Source organism: Rhinatrema bivittatum, chromosome 4, assembly GCF_901001135.1.
Source record: "Rhinatrema bivittatum chromosome 4, aRhiBiv1.1, whole genome shotgun sequence".
Taxonomy (NCBI): domain Eukaryota; kingdom Metazoa; phylum Chordata; class Amphibia; order Gymnophiona; family Rhinatrematidae; genus Rhinatrema; species Rhinatrema bivittatum.
The window spans coordinates 213102825-213122629 of NC_042618.1; the positions used below are offsets into that span (position 1 = coordinate 213102825).

The window sequence follows — 19805 nt, forward strand, 5'->3', positions numbered from 1 at the left end:
TGCTGCTTGCAGGTCTCCCAATGAACCATCTCTTTCATCTATAATCTATCCCAAATTCAGCTGTGTGACTTATTTTTTGCCAGTATTGCTATACAAATATAACTCCTCTTCTCATTACAGTGAATGCTATCTGTTTCTGCACTCAATTCAAGCCCATCTTGCTCACCTACAAGAGCCTTCATTCTGCATCTCCTCACTACACTCCTCTCGGGAACTCTGCTCATTGGGCAAGTCGCTCTTATCTATGCTGTTCACCAATACTGCCACATCTTGATTCTGGGCTTTCTTCCTTGCTGCACTGTACACTTGGAATAGACTCCCTAAATTGAATCATGCTTCTTCTCTGGCCTTATTCAAATCCAGTTTAAAAAAACAAGTCTATCTTTGAGGCTGTCTTCAAATTTTAAACCCTGATTTTCCTGCTCACTGCCTTGTTAATTTTAATCATTTTCTTAAATGAAATTCCCATTTGCCCTGTTTATTTGTTTAGATTAGATTTTAAGTTCTACCGAGCAGGGACTCTTTTATGTTCTTTTGTGTAGCACTGCATTCATCGAGTAGAGCTATAGAAGTGATTAATAGTAGTATCTGTACACATCGTACAGAGTATTTATGTATGTGTATATATATATATATATATATATATATATATATATATATATATATTTAAAAGTTTTTATAACCTGCAATTCTGAATTACTTGTTCCCTGTGTGGTACATCACAACATTCATAAAAGTGACAAATATTCAGATTTATTTAAAACACCACATCACAAGACAAAAACAAGTACAAAATATTAGAAACAAATTCAAATGAAGCTATTGCCTCCAAATCAGTGTAAGCATGTCTTGGTTACTAAGTCCCAAAAGCATTTAAAAAGAAGACTGCCTTCAGTTTCTCCCTAAAAGTCAAATATTTTCTTTATCTCAACTCTTCAGGAAGTGTAGTTCAGAGGAAAGGGCCTGTGTCTTAAAAGGCACAGCCTCTTTAAACACTGAAATGTACTTTTCTGTTGCTCAGTACCTGGATTAGTCCCGATCACTCATACCCAGTTGATGCCCTTTCCGGGATGTATACGTTGCATTATCCCTTTCTTAATGGAAAATTCAGATTTCATTCCCCTCCTTTGTCCTGGTTTAGGACCCTTGCTTCTCTGTGATTAATCTTCTCTTCTTTTGACTCAAAGCTGTAAAATACTGAAGAGAGGGCTCTGACAATAGAGAATGTACCAGCAATGTTAGTACAAAAATATTTAGAGAGGGAATTATTATATTGCCACAAAATGAAGGGGAAAGCATGTGGAAAACCAGAATACAAAATGCTGGACATATCTGGATCTGCTTTCTCAAGAAAAAGGCATTTTCCAAAAACAATTTAATGCTTAATTTTAGTAATATGTTTGGGCACGAAATATGACCTGGGATGTGAACACATTGCATTAACATGAAGATTGTCCATGTACAGACAAAGTAGCATGAAATAGAACAGAAGTATTATTGGCATGTTATGGGCATAAGAGAAGAGGAAATGTAAAAAGTCTGCAAGTCAGTATGTGGTACAATATTGAGTGTGTGTGTTTTTGCTCAAGGATGTAATTTCTTGTGATTTCAGGAGGATAAACTTGTATGCAAAAGTTATGCGCAAAGTGCTGAGGAATTTTTGTCTAAAATTGGCAAATGTAAGAATTGAGCAAAAGGTCTCCAGTACCTTTAGCACAGCCTTCTTTGCTTACACAGAGGTCGATATTTAAAGCTAAACAGTTGAGATGGCTAACTTGTGAGTTATCTTAAAACTGTTCTGTAGTCATGTATGCCTTGATGATTGAAGCCTTCTACATCGAAGCAACTCTGCCCAGTTAACTTGTGAGTTCTCCATTCTAAATAATTTTGAATATTGACCACATTTTAAATTTATTTTTTCCCTTTTAGAAACGGCAGAAAATGAAATCCTTGGGCAGAACGAAGCAGAATTTTTAAATTGTATAGGCATACTGGTTAAACTTTTTGTATTTTGTTTTGCTTAGTTACCTGAAACTTAAATCTGTCCCTTTACTGGTCTTGTAGGTTTATCGCATATTCCCATGATTGCTTTTTGTATGCTTGTTTTCTCTTTGGCCTTTTGCAGGATTCAGTTCCTGGACTAAGGTTCCTTCTCCCTTTCCATATCTACCATACAGGTTAGCACCAAGCAGATCATCAGTAAGTTGTACTTTGATATTGGAGGAGAAGAGGACACCTCCTTAGATGCAGAAAGTTTAAAGGTATTCTGGACAAATTTGACTGACTTCACAATGAAATGCAATTATACTGAATAATATGGTGTTAATTATGGTGAAGATGCCTATCTGGAAAGGCAGAAATGTGATTTAAGGCTTTGTGTACTGAGTATATTTGTGCAATAATATGGACATGTAAGAAAATTACCTAGCTGTTTATATTACAACTCACGTGTATTGTACGGAGCCAAGAGGAGGAGGAAACCAGAAGAGGGCAGATGAGAGACTGCGGGGAGTGAAGGAATGGGGGAAGTATTGAGAGACTATGATCAGGAAATGAAAGCGGGAAATTGAGAGAAGAAAGAGTAGGGTGTAAAAGGGGCCAAGCTGAGAGCCTGTCCTCAAAAGTAAGAGAAGTTTCATTTTCTGTTTGCAGCAGTATTTGCTCAGCCCTGCTGCAGAGCAGGTGGAGAAGGGGAAAATATTTTAGCTATAGTAAATGAAGGTGAAAAAAGCCCATCCAACACATTTAGTCTGCTCAGTTATCCTGTCCGCACTGCTAAAAATACATACAACTTCCAGCCAATGTGCATGACAACCTGCAAGATTTCTCATTACTCAGAACAGTATTTTATCTTCTTTGTAATCCATCATCTTGGATAAAAAAAAACAAAAAAACCCCAGCATATATGATCCATGTTTGGTTTCCTTCATTACCTTCCTTTCTCATATTTAACCAGAAACTCCTGTAATAATCTAAATAGCCAGCAATATTAGTATACATCTAGCCTCTTGGTCCTCTGTATAGCCTGCCACACCTGGCTAGATGAACAGCTGCATCTCCATTAGGATTTCTAGTTATTAAAGAACTTGCAGCCTGCTGATTCCACCATTGCAGCCTGTCAGAGAAACCCAGCCATATGGATGCCTGAGTTACTGCTAGAAATTCTAACATTTTGTGTCCTTGATGACTGGTCCAGATGAGTGGGCTTAGTCCTCCTGCCAGCAGATGAAGAAAAAATAATTTTCTATGCAGACTCTATTCCCTCTTAAAGGCTGGAGCAGCAGGAAACTGAACCAGTATTTATCTCCAGCAGATGGTGCAGATGTTTGAGTAAGGTAGCTGTAAAAGGAATTTAAGCCCCGAAGACAGAAGTCTTTATTTGCCACTTGGCCTATGGGGGTTTCCATGCAATGGCCAGTGAGACTACTTCTTATCTGAGGAATCTGCCCAGAAAGGGGTTAGGTCCTGTCATATATAATTTTCCTGGAATTTCTGAAGGGCTGAAAGCTTGGAGTTGAATTTAAGTTAGAGGGGGGAGGAAACCTCCAAAAAGTAGTAAGCGACCATACTCGTTCTTCGTGTTATTCCCTACCCCACACCCCGTCCTTCCAAGGATGTTCTCTGAGAAGGACAAGAAATGCCTGATCTGCCAGACCCGAAGTTCAATGATGGCGGCATATCCTTTCTGTGGACTGTGTGAATGGGGATGAACTGAAAACAGTTGTTGTTCTAGGGGAGCCTTGACTTTGGTGCTTGCAGGCAGCCTATGGCAGAGAGTTGTGTGAGGAGACTTCAGCGGTAAACATGACTGTGGGAAAATTCACATGGGTACATAATACACATTATGAAGTAAATGAATAAACTACATTAATTAGCGAGCTTAGCCAGCATCTCTTATCATAGCATAGAATCTCTCATTTAGGTAACAAAGTGAATGGTCAAAATCCCACTGCTTTTAAGAAAACAAATAGGCATCAGAAAAGCATGACAATTTCACCAGTCAAAGAAATCAACAAATTTTCAAACAAATCTATATATCCAACAACCAAATACTATACTACCTATTAAATGAACAACCAGTCATGGTTCTATAAAACGGTCCTAAATTGTTACATGATTGAAAAGCTAACAAACTATATCCTTGAAAAAACAAAGCTGTAGTAAAAGAAGGATATATATAAACAAGTGCAGTGGGCTTGAAAAATATTTGACAGACCGCAACACTAAGAATGGACCTTTAACCCATCACATTTTTTTATCATCCAATCCACGAAATGGATACATCGGTGCACAATCAGAGAGGGCATGTTCTGTGACTGGACCAACTATCTGGAATGCCTTACCAGAGCAACTCTGATCGGCTATAGTATTAAACCTTTTATGAAGGCTTTAAAGACTTATTTTCCAAAGCTTTTGGTGGTGGCATGTAAGAAACTAAGCACTCAAATTATTCATTCTTACCCAGGCTCGCCTGCCTTTCAACTGTATTATTTTTTTTTGTTTTATGTTTTTATTGAGTTTACAGAAAATCCAAATATATTCAACATAGTACGTAGTTTAAACTTGTAATAGTATCAAAAAGTGTTACCAAAGGCAACATGTTAGAACAGTAATGTAATTTCAACCGATAAGTATAAGTTAGGGGTATCTTGAATCTTCTTTTTTTTTTTCCTCCCCGGTTCCCACCCTCCCCCCATCCATTCCTCATCTTTTCTTCTGCTTTTCTTCGTCCCATTCTCTTTGCATCATATAAAGGCAACAGTTAAAATTAAAATAAAAAGAAGACAGATGTTAAACCATCAAGTCATTAAAATTGTTAAGAGCATTAAGAACCAAGCCTAAGAAATGGTTATAATAATAATAATGTTGAGGTTCTTGGATGTAGAGTCAAACAGTCTTATAGAGAATTTTTAAGCATTGATTGTCCTCCTTGATTCCCATCGGGGTCCAGTTGGTATATATGCTGGACTAAATCGGTTGGTTGATTTTGAAGGTAGGTAGACCATAGCCCCATTGTGAACTTCTGTTTCTGGGTACTCAACGATCTGGCCGTCATATATTCAAAAGTAGCTAATTGTACAAGTTTCCTATTCCAATGAGTTAAATTTGGAGGTTCTTTAGATATCCAATTGCTGACAATTATATGTTTAGCTGTTAAGCCAGCTTTGTCTATAAAAAGTTTTTGTAAGTGGGTTAGATTGAAGGTAGTGTCGTTGTGAAAACCACACCACCATAACATTGGATCTAGCGGAAGGACACAATTATATAACTGGGAGCAGTGTCTTTTAACATCCAGCCAAAATTGTTTGACCTTAATGCAATTCCAAAAACAATGTAAATAATCACCATTCTCAATGCCACATTTCAGGCAGAGAGGGGATGCTGCAATCCCCATTTTAAAAGCTATAATGCTAGTGCATTATAGCTGCCAAATAAATTTGAATTGTAATTCTCTCAAATTGGCATTTTCTGTAAATTTACCACTTTTCAAAAGATATTGTTTGACTTTTGTTGGTGTTAAAGATATGGCTGGATATTTAGACCACTTACTTAAAACATCTTCATAAGCTGTAATATTCAGATGAGAGTGCAACAAGTTAGAAAAAACTGAACAGGAATTTTTCAATGTTGGCCAGGTACAAAACAGTACTTCCAAGAATGACCAGTGGGGGGAGGATAGTGAATGTAAGTGTGATTTGAAAATATGTCGTGCTTGAAGGTACGCATAAAAATCTTCCTTTGGGATATGAAATTGGTCTTGTAACTCTTGGAAGCTGTACATCGTGTTAGATGTGCGGGAAAAGAACTGAGACACTCGTACCAAGCCTTTTTGGGCCCAAGTATGAAAAACTGACTGTCCTCTACCCGGTAAAAATTGTGGATTATCACATAGTTCCATTAGGAAGGTAAAACCCTGTGACACTCCCAACTTGTTATATAGATAAGACCATGCTTGTCTGCTAGAGTAAAGTAGCCCTTACAAACCTGTGGGAGTTGGTGCTGTTTAAGTTGTAGAAGGGTCGATAGTGAATAATTGTATAACTAACTCTGGATAAAATTATAAGGAGAGAAATATTCAGTACCTAATATACAATCTCTGATATGTCTCATCATACAAATTATAATGTTGAAAGTTTGGGCATGCCAACCCTCCATTTGCAGGCCGAAGTTGGAGGTATCTCACAGCAAGTCTTGACTTTTCCCCACGCCATACAAATTGTCGTAAAATTTTGTATATGGAACGTAGATCCCGTCCTTTTAACCAAATTGGGAGCATCTGGAAGAGGTATAACCATTTAGGGAGCTCTACCATCTTAAATAGGTGTATCCTCCCTATTTAGGAGAGAGGTATTGATAACCAATTCACGACACGCTTTTCCATTTTCTGAAGCAAAGCTTTAACATTAATGTTGTAAAAAGAGGTAATAGAGCTAGGGATATAGACTCCCAAGTATTTAATGTGCTTGTTAGCCCATTTAAGGGGAAAATCCAAACCCCATGTCCTATGCAGTGCCCCATATATTTCTAATGCTTCAGACTTCTGCATTGATCTTTAGACCGGAGAATGTTCCATACCATTTCTGAAAATTCAGAACTTTGGGTAATGACTGTTGTGGATAGGTTAGGTAGATGAGAATATAGTCTGCAAAAGCTGCCACCTTGAACGTGGGGCCCATATGTGTAAGACCTGAAATGGAGGTGTTATTGTAAATGATGCGTAGTAAGGGGTCTATTGCCATAATATATAATAAGGGATAGAGGGCAACCTTGACGAACTCCTCGTTGTGGTGTGAATGCTTGGGATGCATGGCCATTCGCCAGGATGTGAGAAGATGGCGAGTGGTAGAGAAGAGAGATATATATGAGAAGATTACCATGTAAACCATACCTCCCCAGTACTGAAAACATAGATCCCCAGGAAACCCTGTCTAATGCTTTCTCAGAGTCAAAGCTCACTGTCATGGATGGGATTTTATGTCTTTGACAATAAGCAATGGCAGTGCCCAATTTGGCAATATCAGAACTGGCTGACCGTCCCTTAACAAATCCGACCTGATGCAGAGAAATCAGAGAAGGGAGTACCACACTAAGTCTCTTTGCCAAAATATTTGCAAGTAATTTGAGGTTGCAATTTAATAAAGAAATCGGTCTATAAGACGCAGGTTGGGTAAGCTCCTTTCCTGGTTTGGGTAAAATGGTAAAATATGCTTGATTAAACTATGAAGGGAACTCCCTTTTGTCTAGTGCGCCTTGGTAGAAGGATCTCAACGCCTCAGTAGTTTTGTCTCCTATTATTTTGTAATAGTCATATGTGAATCCATCTGGTCCTGGGGCTTTACCAGATTTACACGCTTTAATAGCTGCCAGGACTTCAGGTTCTGAAATGGGAGAATTCAAAAATTCTAATTGTAAAGGAGAAATTTGGGGAATAGTGAGATTCTCGAAAAAGGAGGTTTCTTCTTTACTCCCCCCTATTTTATCTTCTGTGTACAAATTCTTGTAAACATTTTTTAACACTTCACAAATTTCATTCCCCCCTAACTGCCCAAGCCGCTTGTGGAGTTTTCAATTTTTCTATATATGTTTTACTTTGTCTGAGTTTCACTAATTTTGCCAGTAGCTTTCCTGACTTGTTTCCATATCTAAAATAGGTGTATTCCTTGAATTGGAAGGCTTTTAGAGATTTTTGATGAAGATAGGATGGCAAAGAACTAAGGATTGCATAATATTGGGCGAAGTTGGTATGGATTGGATATCTGATCATTTCACTCTTGGCCTTTTTTAGTTCAGCATCTAGTGATATGATCTTTGCATGTAGTATTTTATTTCTACTCCGCACGTATGAAATAATTTCCCCCCGCATGACCGCTTTGCCAGTTTCCCAAAACAGGTTTGAGTCATTCTTGTGTTGCTTATTGAATTCTTGGTATTGGACCCATTTATTTTGTAAATATTGCTGAAAGGGGATATCATCCTTCAAATAAGCAGGAACTGCCACCAAGAGTGTGGTGGTAATTTGTCCTCCAAATGAAAATCCACCCAAATCAAGGCGTGATCTGACACGCCTGTTGGTCCTATCTCTGCCGAGGAAATTAGATGGAAAAGTGAGACGGAACCTAAAATGTAGTCAATCCTAGAGAGTACCATGTGCTTTGGAAACATGAGTATAGTCATGTGCATCACTGAGAACTCTCCAAAAGTCTAAGAGCTGTAAATCTTGACATAGGCGCAGTCCATATGTATTCCACACATTAAGAAAGGTGGAAGGAAGGCAAAATTACTGTCATGGTTAAAAGGTGAGGTGAAAGAATATTTTAGCCAAAAAAACATCCTTCAAAAATTGGAAGAAGGATCCATCTGAAGAAAATAGGCTAAACATAAGCATTGTCAAGTTAAGTGTAAAACATTGATAAGACAGGTGAAGAGAGAATTTGAATTGAAGTTGGCCATAGAGGCAAAAACTCATAATAAACTTTTTTAAATATATCCAAAGCAAGAAACCTGTGAGGGGCTCTTAGGGAAGTTAAGGCCATTGCAGAAAGACTAAATGAATTCTTTGCTTCCGTGTTTACGAATGAGGATGTTGGGGAGATACCAGTTCCGGAGATGGTTTTCAGGGGTGATGAATCAGACGAACTGAACGAAATCACTGTGAACCTGGAAGATGTAGTAGGCCAGATTAATAAACTAAAGAGTAGCAAATCACCTGGACTGGATGGTATGCATCCTAGGGTATTGAAGGAACTAAAAAATGAAATTTCTGATCTGTTAGTTAAAATTTGTAACCTATATCATTAAAATCATCCATTGTACATGAAGACTGGAGGGTGGCCAATGTAACCCCAATATTTAAAAAAGGCTCCAGGGGCGATCCGGGTAACTATAGACCAGTGAGCCTAACTTCAGTGCTGGGAAAAATAGTGGAAACTATTCTGAAGATCAAAATCGTAGAGCATATAGAAAGACATGATTTAATGGAACACAGTCAACATTGATTTACCCAAGGTAAGTCTTGCCTAACAAATCTTCATTTTTTTGAAGGGGTTAATAAAAATGTGGATAAAGGTGAACCGGTAGATGTAGTGTATTTGGATTTTCAGAAGGCGTTTGACAAAATCCCTCATGAGAGGCTTCTAAGAAAACAACTAAAAAGTCATGGGATAGGAGGCGATGTCCTTTCGTGGATTACAAACTGGTTAAAAGACAGGAAACAGAGAATAGGATTAAATGGTCAATTTTCTCAGTGGAAGAGGGTACTCAGTGGAGTGCCTCAGGGATCTGTTCTTGGACCGGTGCTTTTCAATATATATATATAAATGATCTGGAAAGGAATAAGACGAGTGAGGTTATCAAATTTGCTGTTGATACAAAATTATTCAGAGTAGTTAAATCACAAGCAGACTGTGATACATTACAGGAGGACCTTGCGAGACTGGAAGATTGGGCATCCAAATGGCAGATGAAATTTAATGTGGACAAATGCAAAGTGTTGCATATAGGAAAAAATAACCCTTGCTGTAGTTACACGATGTTAGGTTCCATATTAGGAGCTACCACCCAGGAAAAAGATCTAGGCATCATAGTGGATAATACTTTAAAATCGTCGGCTCAGTGTGCTGCGGCAGTCAAAAAAGCAAACAGAATGTTAGGAATTATTAGGAAGGTAATGGTTAATAAAACGGAAAATTTATAATGCCTCTATATCACTCCATGGAGAGACCACACCTTGAATACTGTGTATAATTCTGGTTGCCGCACCTCAAAATAGATATAGCTGCAATGGAGAAGGTACAGAGAAGGGCAACCAAAATGATAAAGGGGATGGAACAGCTCCCCTGTGAGGAAAGGCTGAAGAGGTAGGGCTGTTCAGGTTGGAGAAGAGATGGCTGAGGGGGGATATGATAGAAGTTTTTAAGATAATGAGAGGTCTTGAACGAGTAAATGTGACTCGGTTTTTTACACTTTTGAATAATAGAAGGACTAGGGGGCATTCCATGAAGTTAGCAAGTAGCACATTTAAGACTAATCGGAGAAAATTCTTGGAGGAGAAGTCCATTAACTGCTATTAATCAAGTTTACTTAGGGAATAGCCACTGCTATTAATTGCATTAGCATAGGATCTTCTTAGTGTTTGGATAACTGCCAGGTTCTTGTGGCCTGGTTTGGCCTCTGTTGGAAATAGGATGCTGGGCTTGATGGACCCTTGGTCTGACCCAGCATGGCAATTTCTTATTTTCTTAGAATAATAGGAGTGGGCAAGTTGAAGTCACTTAACACAGAATTTGTCTGCAGAAGTGTCTTCGGGCGTCCATGGTGGGCCTGAGCAGCGGTGGCTGTTTCCCAGGGCTGAGGGGTGGAGGAGTAGTTTTTGCTTGTACAGACAGCCCGAGGCTCCAGGTGCATGTGACGAATGGTGCCGGCTTAGGCTTGGGGGGGCTGCGGTACGACCGATCCTCCCTTGCTGTCCTTTCACTTGTTCACGGGCTGATCGGCATCAGATTGTTGGATGAGCGCATCGGCTGGAGCAAGGGATTTGGCGCGCCTGCGATCCCATGGTTGGGGCCTGCCCGTGGACTTGTGAGTTCGGCACCGCGTGGTGCGGGACGTCCTTAATGGTGCCTAAACCTAAGATGGCCGCTTGCCGTGTTGTATTTCTGCAGCGCAGCTGAACTCCTGTTCTCTCTGTCCCAGTTGTGTCTCAGGGCAGGAGGGCTCTTCCTTGGGGGGCCAGATTAGGAAACCAGGTCTTTTTTCCTCTGGGCCCGCTTCTAGTCCCGCGGAGATGCACGATCAGGAGGTCATGGCTCACTCAGATGATTTCCTGCCCCCTCTTTCCCCAGTGGAGTTGAGTGCCTTCAATGGGTAGGGGGAGGTTATAGATGACCCCCCAGTTTTGGGGGAGGCTGATGCTGGGAATTTCTCTCTGAAATTTAATCTCATTCTTCATGAGGCCTACCTTTCCAGGAGATGTTCTAGGAGTAAGTGGGTGGCTGCGTGTCCCCGCGGTCCCTCTGAGAAGAAGCTCAGGACTTCACAGGGGGCTAGTGTGGGGCTACAGAGTCTGGGATCGCGTCATTTGGATGCGGCCGGCAATCCCAGGGCTGGGGAGGAGTCTGCTCCCTCGCAGGAGGACCTTCTTCATTTGGATGGGATGGATCCAGTTGAGATGCCAGCTCCCGATGCGGATAACTCAAAGGACGACCCTGACCTGGATGAATTTCCAGACAGGAGGAGCTGCGGCCTATGATTCCTCAGGTTTTGGAGGAGTTAGGCATGAAGATTCCTCAGGAGGAATCTGACAATGAGAGCGTCAATCCAGTCCAGTCCTGGATGGTCTTTGAGGGCCCCACGAGTGCCTTTCCTTTGCCAAAGAAGATCTGGGAGTGGGACTCTCCGGTCTGAAGGTGGGCAGAGCAATGGCTAAGATTTATTCCTTGATGTAAGAAGCCCTTGACCTGCTGAAACGTCCGAAGGTGTATGCGGCTGTGTCGGCTGTTACAAAGAAGACAACAATTCCAGTGGCGGGAGCTGCCGCCTTAAAGCATGTTCACGACCGCAAGCTGGAGGTGCAGCTCAAATGGATGTTTGAGGTCTCTGTGTTGTTTTTGAGCAGTGGTATGCACCAGTCTGATGCAGAGGGCCTGTTTCTGTTGGGTGCAGAAGGCGCCAGAGTGCACGGCTGCAGGAAATGGTGCTTCTCTGCAGGCGGCTAGGCTAGAGGCCGGGATCGCCTATGTGGCAGACATGCTATATGACTTGGTGCGTTCTTCTCGCAGTATGGTCTTGTCGTGGCAGCTCATAGGCTTCTGTGGTTGCGTAATTAGTCGACAGACTTAACGTCCAAGGTTTAGCTCTGCAATCTCCCGTTCAAGGGGAAGCTTTTCTTCGGCGAGGACTTGGATCAGTCTATTGAAAGTGCTGGGACAAATGAAGGGGATCAGGTTGCCGGCAGACAGGAAACCAGCTAGGAAGGGTTTACTGGCTCATGCCCGTTTTTAGGATATTCGCAGATTCTGGCCCGGCAAGGCTGCTTCTGGCTCCTCTGCGAAGCAGGGCATTGACGTCAGTAGTCCTTTCATGGAGTCTGCACACCGACCAGAGAAAGTTCAAACCAGGGCTCTGGTGGTGGAAAGCCAGCCCAGTGAAGCCAGGGGTCTGCACTCCCTCATAGAAGCTGTTAGAGGCAGATTATCCAACTTTTACAAGGAAAAAGATTACCTTGGACCGCTGGGTATTGGAGGTAATTCGAGAAGGCTACACTTTTGTGCCCGGTGAGGGAGGCCTTTGTGGAGTCTCGCGTGGTCTCCCGCAGCAAGCGAGAGGCTGGCTGGTAACTCTGCAGAGGCTGCACAACCTCAAAGCAATTGTTCCCATACCGTTGTCGGAGCAGGGACAGGGGAGGTATTCCATGTACTTTGTGGTACTCAAAAAGGAGGGATCCTTTTGGCCCATTCTCGTCTTATGGAATGTAAATGGTCCCTTCGGGTCCCATGTTTTTGCATGAAGACACTATGCCTCGTGGTGGCATGGTGCGCAAAGGAGAGTTCTTGGCCTCCCTGGATCTCATGGAAGCATATCTACGCATTCCCATCTGGAGAGAACATCAGAAGTTTCTTCGTTTCATGGTGTTGGGCCAGCATTTTCAGTTCCGGGCTTTTCCCTTTAGTCTGGGGACGGCACCACACACGTTCACCAAGGTGATGGTGGTGGTTGCGATGGCCTTTCGCAGAGAAGGAATCTTGGTTCATCCGTATCTGGGCGATTGGCTGATCAGAGCGAAGTCCAAGTAGCAGTGTGAAAGGTCTCTCCAGAGGGTGATGTTCACCTTGTTATCTCTAGGTTAGGTCATAAATGTGCAGAAGAATCATATGGAGCTAACCCAATCCTTGGTTTACCTGGGAGCTTGGTTCAACACTCAGTGGGGCAGAGTCTTCCTGGCAGCGGACCGGATGGTGAAATTGCAATCCCAGGTGAAGCGCCTTCTTTGGTTGGCGGTACAGACAGGATTGGACTATTTACAGGTCCTGTCCACGCTGGATTTGATTCCTTGGGTCTTTGCGCACATGAGACCTCCTGTAATGCGTGCTGTTGTCCAGGTGGAGTCCTTTGTCTGAGTATCAGCGTCCCTTGCCTCTGTATCGAGAATCCAGGTCCAATCTTTTGTGGTGGCTGTTTCACATCAATCTAGAGACAGGGATGTCCCTGGACTGGGTGGTGGTGTCCACGGACGCAAGTGTCTCTGGTTCGGGGGCAGTTTGCTTGGGCTGGTCGGCGCAAGGTCTTTGGACTCCAGGAGAGAGGGTCCTGGTCAATTGATCGACTGGAGACGGCAGTGCGCCGAGCCCTGGAGGTTTTCCTGTCCTTGGTCAAGGGTCAGATGGTCTGTGTATTCTCGGACCCCGTGACCATGGTGGCTTACATCAATTGGCAGGGCGATACGAGGAGTCCTGCCATAGTCCTAGAAGCTCGGAGGTTGTTTACCTGGGCGGAGTGTCATCTCGAAGGTCTAGTGTCGTGCATGGCAGGAGTAGACAATGTCCAGGTGGATTTCCTCAGCAGGCAACAGCTGGAGCCAGGTGAATGGGAATTGTCCCCCGAGGCATGGAATTCTATGGGGCGTTCCTCAGTTGGATCTGATGGCGACGTGGCCCCTGCTGTTGCCTTCTCCCAACCCAAAACAAATCATTTGAGATGGGGATGGTAGGCAGACACAGCAGAAGGTAGGAGTACACGATGAGTGCATTTCATCCCTGGTAAGTAAGTCTTGGAGGAGTTTTAGAATACCGGATTATTTCACTGATTTGATGAATGTGTGATTAAATTTAGATTGATTTTTTTTTCTAGTTTGGCTGGGTTATGCTTCAAAGCTGTACAGTTGTGATGAGTGTACCTGAGCCTGAAACCCAACATGGATAAAGCAACTGACCCAGAATCCTTTGCTCTCTTAGCCTATGTGACCTCAAAGTGGCTTGATGAGCTGACCTGCAAGAATTCCCAGGATACCTGGACAGGCAGTCTAAGCTGGCTTCATACCGTGATGCCTAATTATAGGGTCACATAGAGCAGAAGCCAACGGAGGGAACTTCAGGCTATACTGTCACAATACAGGCACTCTTTCTCTGGCAACTGTACAGGCAACTGGAGATGTGTGTCCAGCCGATACATGCAGAAAAAATTTAAGCGCACAAAACTTACACACCCCAAAACTATGTGCCGTAAAACTTAAGTGCACTGTCACCACTCCAAATCTGGGCACACAACGGATACGTGTTAGAATGCGTGCATAGGCCGCGCACCCAAAAAAACAGGCACACAGACAGTCCTGTAGAGGGCAGCTGAACACACACAAAAGTGCGAATAAACACTGCCACAGCCTATCACGTAGCACAGAGGAAAAAACCTAGCAGCAGGACCTTGCCCACCCGGGAAGCTCAACCCTACAGGCAACCCAGTTCTCTTGTTTCCATGGGGGCTAAACGTCGGAATAGCGCACCGAGCAGAGACCAGAGGAAGTCCTACACAACCCCTCTACTCTGACTAAAAAAAAAAATAAATTTTACCTGAGCTCAGCCCTTTTCTATAAACACAACCTCAGATGTGTTAATTGCCCTGACCAGCAAGATTCTAACAGAGCAAAAGACTATCTAAAGAGTGACGGTAAATGGGCCCCGCCTTGGAGAAATAGTCAGGGGTAGCTAGGGATGATCTTATCATGCTGTTGACATGACAACCAATGTAAATGATTCTCTAAGGCAGTCATTCACCTCTAGAATCTTCTACAATATTGTATGTTATCTATAAAAGAAGGATCTATAAAAGAAGGATCCTGTATACGATGAGATGCTGGTAGTCAGTTTGTCAGAGAATTGGCAACAGCATCTCCCAAGAATACTTATATTGATCAATAAAAAATTATATTTTTACAAAAATCTAAGTGTTCTTGTATCCCTGGATATGTAAGCGTCATAAAAAATGGTGTGGCGCTTAGCAGTTGCTAGCTGCTATATTAATATGTAGTCCTTTCTTTTTCTCATAGTCCACCTTTGCTACTTGGAATTGATTAGTTGTTTTGAACTCTTGCCTTTTTTTTTTTTTTTTCTGTCAATACATTCAGTTGCTTGTGTCTAAACCTTAACTTGAGAATGGAATTTAGGTAGTGCACAGTTTTGCTGTTAGTCCATGGGGCTAGTCCCTGTGCTTATGTGTTTTGAATAGGATTAAAAATACAAACTAATCTTCCTCCAGTACATACAGTGACTGCACAGTACTGACCCTTAAGAGATTTTGTTTTTTATTTTAGAATGAATTGGACAGGACAAGAGCTAATCTTTCAGTGAAAGGTGAGTATATGGGAGAAAAAGAAACTTGTGAACTTGACAATTTAAAAAACATTTCCTGCTAGTTGAGAGTATCTTTCTTGGATGTTTCACCCAGAAGAGTTCAATCCTTGAGGTAGCTTTGAACCAGCAAAAGATGACAGAACAGCATTCATAGGTAGAGGATAAATTGTCAGCTCCCCTCCTCCACCTCAGTTTCCTTCAGTCTCCAACAGAAGCAGCTTGCTATCAAAACAATTTACTGGAATTTCAATTTTCTTATTTTTGTTTGTTTGATCTGAAAGTGACCTACTCTTAGTTCAGATGTCTGCAACCTTTCAAAGAGCTATTAAGACCCTATACCTGCATTCATGTAGGGAGTAATTTTCAAAGCCATTTAAACGCATAAAACACTGTTTCCTGTTCATACCCCGGATAAGTCCAGACAAGTGGGTTTATGCATCCTTGGCAGCAGATGGAGTAGAGAACAAAACTCTGAGGCATTGCTACTTAACCGAGAATGCCACCTGCAGTCCCTCAGTGTTTCTCTGTCTCCAGCAGATGGTAGAGGTGTACAAGCCTGCAGTCTGGAGTTGTAAAATAAATAAATAAAAGTTAAGAGTAAGAAGAGGATTCAGCTCCCCGAGGTGTTCGGTTCCTTCGAGAGCCATCCCTCGGGTGGAGCAGGGCTAGCAGGGGGATGTGGTTGGTGACCCTGTCCAGATTCGGCCCTTCTTGGTGGGGTGGGGGTTAGATAGCCAGGAAGCCTATTCCCTTTTTTCCCTTTGGGCCCTTACCTTTCTCGGTGGGCTTGGCTCCTCAGTGTGTGGCCTCCAGAAGCAGGGAAGTAATTTCTTTCCCTTTTTCTCTTGCTCCTGTGTCTTTAATTTAAAAAGAGTGCATTCGCAGCAGCGTGAGGGCTGAAGAGTGGGTAAGCCTTTGTTCCTACTGGGAGGCAGGCCGGAGGGAGCGGGCTGAATTGCCTGCTTTCATCAGGTAATATACCATATACCGGTATATAAATTTTAAATTTTATTATCAAAATTCTAAAATCATATATCAAAACAAACTCCACTCATCCAATCATTCATTCACAACCACTAACACAAAAAATATATTATTACACATCATCATATCATTTTCCAAAAGACAGATAAATTCATCTAAAGACAAGGTGATAGATGAATAGACAGCAAAAACAAGAACATTGAATGTGAATAAAATTAGTAATGCAGCTGTGATTCTATTAATTCAAGTTTGTTAAATTGAATCTGTGTTTTGGAAAATAATATGATGTATAATATATTTTTTGTGTTATTGGTTGTGAATGAATGAGTGGAGTTTGTTTTGATATATGATTTGTGATTTTAGAATTTTGGTATAATAAAATTTAAAATTTATATACAGAACATAAGAACATGCTATACTGGGTCAGACCAAGGGTCCATTAAGCCCAGCATCCTGTTTCCAACAGTGGCCAATCCAGACCATAAGAACCTGGCAAGTGCCCAAAAACGAAGTCTATTCCATGTTACTGTTGCTAGTAATAGCAGTGGTTATTATCTAAGTCAACTTAATTAATAGCAGGTAATGGACTTCTTCTCCAAGAGCTTATCCAGAGTTTAATTGTGCATTGAGTGAGAGAGAACTTTCTCCGATTATATATACAGTTATATGGTATATTATTTGTGGAATGTAATACCTGTTTTACCCTTGTACATATGTGTTTAGCTGCTTTCATCAGGGCCAGGTGCTGACCATTTCAGCACCAGACAATGGCAGGAGCAATCGCAATGGCAGGGGTTATTTTTTAGGCCTGACCGTGTGCAAGGCTCAACCGCCCCAGCATGCCAACTCCCGCGCAGCACGGCAAACTTAGTCGCGGATGCGGTTTGAGGCGAGCTCACCTCGATGCGGCCTTTTTGCCGCGATTGTGCCTTGGAGGGGGTGGCGGGATAATTGTCAGGACACTGGGGGGCGGCAGGAATGTGCAGGCAACTGGGCTGGCTCTGGAGGCCCCAAGGGGGCTGGAGGAGCTGGTGGCGTGCACAATGTTCTAGCGGACAAGTTGAGTCGAACCTTCCATCCGCACGAATGGTCTCTCAACCCCACGGTAGCAGACACCATCTTCCAACGTTGGGGGTATCCACAAATAGACCTCTTTGCGTCCATCCACAATCGCAAAGTAGCGAACTTCTGCTCCCTCACTTGCAGCTGCCACTCAGTCGAGGGATGCTTTTGCCCTCTCGTGGTCCAATGGTTTCCTCTACGCGTACCCTCCACTTCCTCTCATGAAGTTACGAAGCGACAAGGGCTTAATGATTCTGATAGCCCCTCACTGGCCACGCCAAGTCTGGTTCCCAATCCTCTGGGACCTATCAGTTCGCCGGTGCATCCCTCTAGGGAGAATCCATTTCTGATAACTCAGAATGACGGGTACCTATGCCACCCCAACCTCCAGGCCCTATCCCTGACTGCCTGGATGTTGAAAGGTTAATACTTCAACCCCTTAACCTTTCGGAGTCGGTATCCCGAGTCCTGGTAGCTTCACGAAAGCTTTCCACGAGATGCTCTTATCGTTCTAAGTGCAAAAAAGGTTTGCGGTCTGGTGCACGTCCATTTCCATAGACCCCTTCACTTGTTCCACTGCAAAGTTTCTGGACTATCTCTGGCATCTGTCAGAATCACGCCTGAAAACTTCCTTTATAAGAGTGCATGTCAGTGCGGTAGCCACTTTCCACAACTGAGTAGGAGATCTCTATTTCAACACAGCCCTTAGTCACACGCTTCATGAGAGGTTTGCATCCATTCATCACCACACAACCAAAGACTGCTTCTACAAATTACAAGTTCTAAAAAGACTCAAACCTCTCTTCCATTTCCATGATTTTAGGACTGTCCTCCAAGCCACGCTTTTTGCCAAAATAGACTACTGCAACGCCCTCCTACTGGGTCTCCCTGCCTCCACCACCAAACCACTTCAGATACTCCAGAATGCGGCAGCCAGAATCTTGACAAACACCAACCGCAGAGAACACATCGCTCCCATCCTCAGGACCCTGCATTGGCTCCCTATAAAGTACCGAATCCTGCACAAGGCCCTCACCATCATCCACAAATCCATTCACAATCAGCTCTCTTGACCTTCAGATCCCACTGAGACTCCATACAGCTACAAGACCCATTAGAGAAGCTTACAGAGGAACTCTGCATACTCCCACATCCAAAACCACCCTCCGTACAACCACCAGAGCACGAGCTTTCTCGACAGCGGGACCAGCCATCTGGAATGCCATTCCTCCGTATCTCAGAATGGAACCCTGCCGTTTGACATTCAGGAAAAATCTCAAGACCTGGCTGTTTCAATAAGCATTCCCTTAACTCAGCCACCCCCCTTCTAACTTCCCCCTTTCCAGCCCCATCCCCTGCCATCAGGCTGACTCATTTCAGCTATTCTATAGATAAACCCCAATAAGACAAGACAGAACTCTCCATACATGGCTCAAGGCGTCTTCTATACACCTTTGTTAAATTCTTGACAATTTCTCTTCCTCTAGCCGTAGCTTCTAGCTACGTCAGCTTCCAAGTTCACATGACCCTGTTTATTGTAACTTTGGTTTTTCTTTTATTGTTTACGTTAATGTTCTTACCCCGTGTTCTTTGTAAACCGATTTGATATGATCGAGATCATGAAAGTCTGTATAGAAAAGAGTTAAATAAATAAAATAAATCTGAAACCTCCATTGCGCCCTCCGGTCCCTGTTTGGAACCTTAATGTGGTCTTAGGGCGGCTCATGAAACCTCCGTTTGAGCCTCTCCACTCCTGCGATCTCCGCTATCTCACATGGAAAGTAATTTTTCTTCTTGCTATAACATCCGCTCGCAGAGTTAAAGGCATTAGTCGCAGAGTTAGTGAGTTAAAGGCATTAGTCTTACACTAAAATTCTACATGACAGTGGTCCTCTGTACACACCCTAAGTTTTTACCAAAGGTAATTTCATCTTTTTTTTTTTTTTTTTTTTTCATTCTTTATTTATCGTTTTCAAGTTACAAATTAGGAAACATTACTTTAGGTAGTTTACAAAAGTTGGATATAAATAAAATAAATTCAGATGAAAATAATACAAAAGGAAAAAGAAAAAATAATCCAATATCCAATTCCTCTAGTGGAAAAATATATATATAATATGTTAATTGTAAACTTTACCTATTAACTTCTTAATACTAATCCAAGAAAATCCAAGGAAATTTCATCTTAATCAATCCATCATCTTACCTACTTTCTTTCCAAGGCCCCATTTAAACCCAGGAGAAAAGGCTCTACATTCCCTGGACTGCAAACATGCCCTAGCCTTTTATCTGGCACGCACCAAGCACTGACGGAGTCTCTCCACACCCACCCTGGACCTGTGAATCCTACCTCTACAGCATCCCAAGACCTGGTTGGCCTGGGCAATAGAATCTTGGTACAGGAGTCAAACTTAGGTC

General features: G+C 42.5%; 1 protein-coding gene across 1 annotated transcript in view; it reads left to right on the plus strand.

The window, feature by feature from the left end:
• Nucleotides 1–19805, plus strand: part of TRAIP (TRAF interacting protein) — a 138197-nt gene that overhangs the window by 16481 nt on the left and 101911 nt on the right. The window contains exons 3-4 of the mRNA XM_029599671.1: nt 2178–2261; nt 15302–15341. Coding sequence (XP_029455531.1) covers nt 2178–2261; nt 15302–15341 — 124 coding nt within the window. The remainder of the gene's footprint in view (nt 1–2177; nt 2262–15301; nt 15342–19805) is intronic.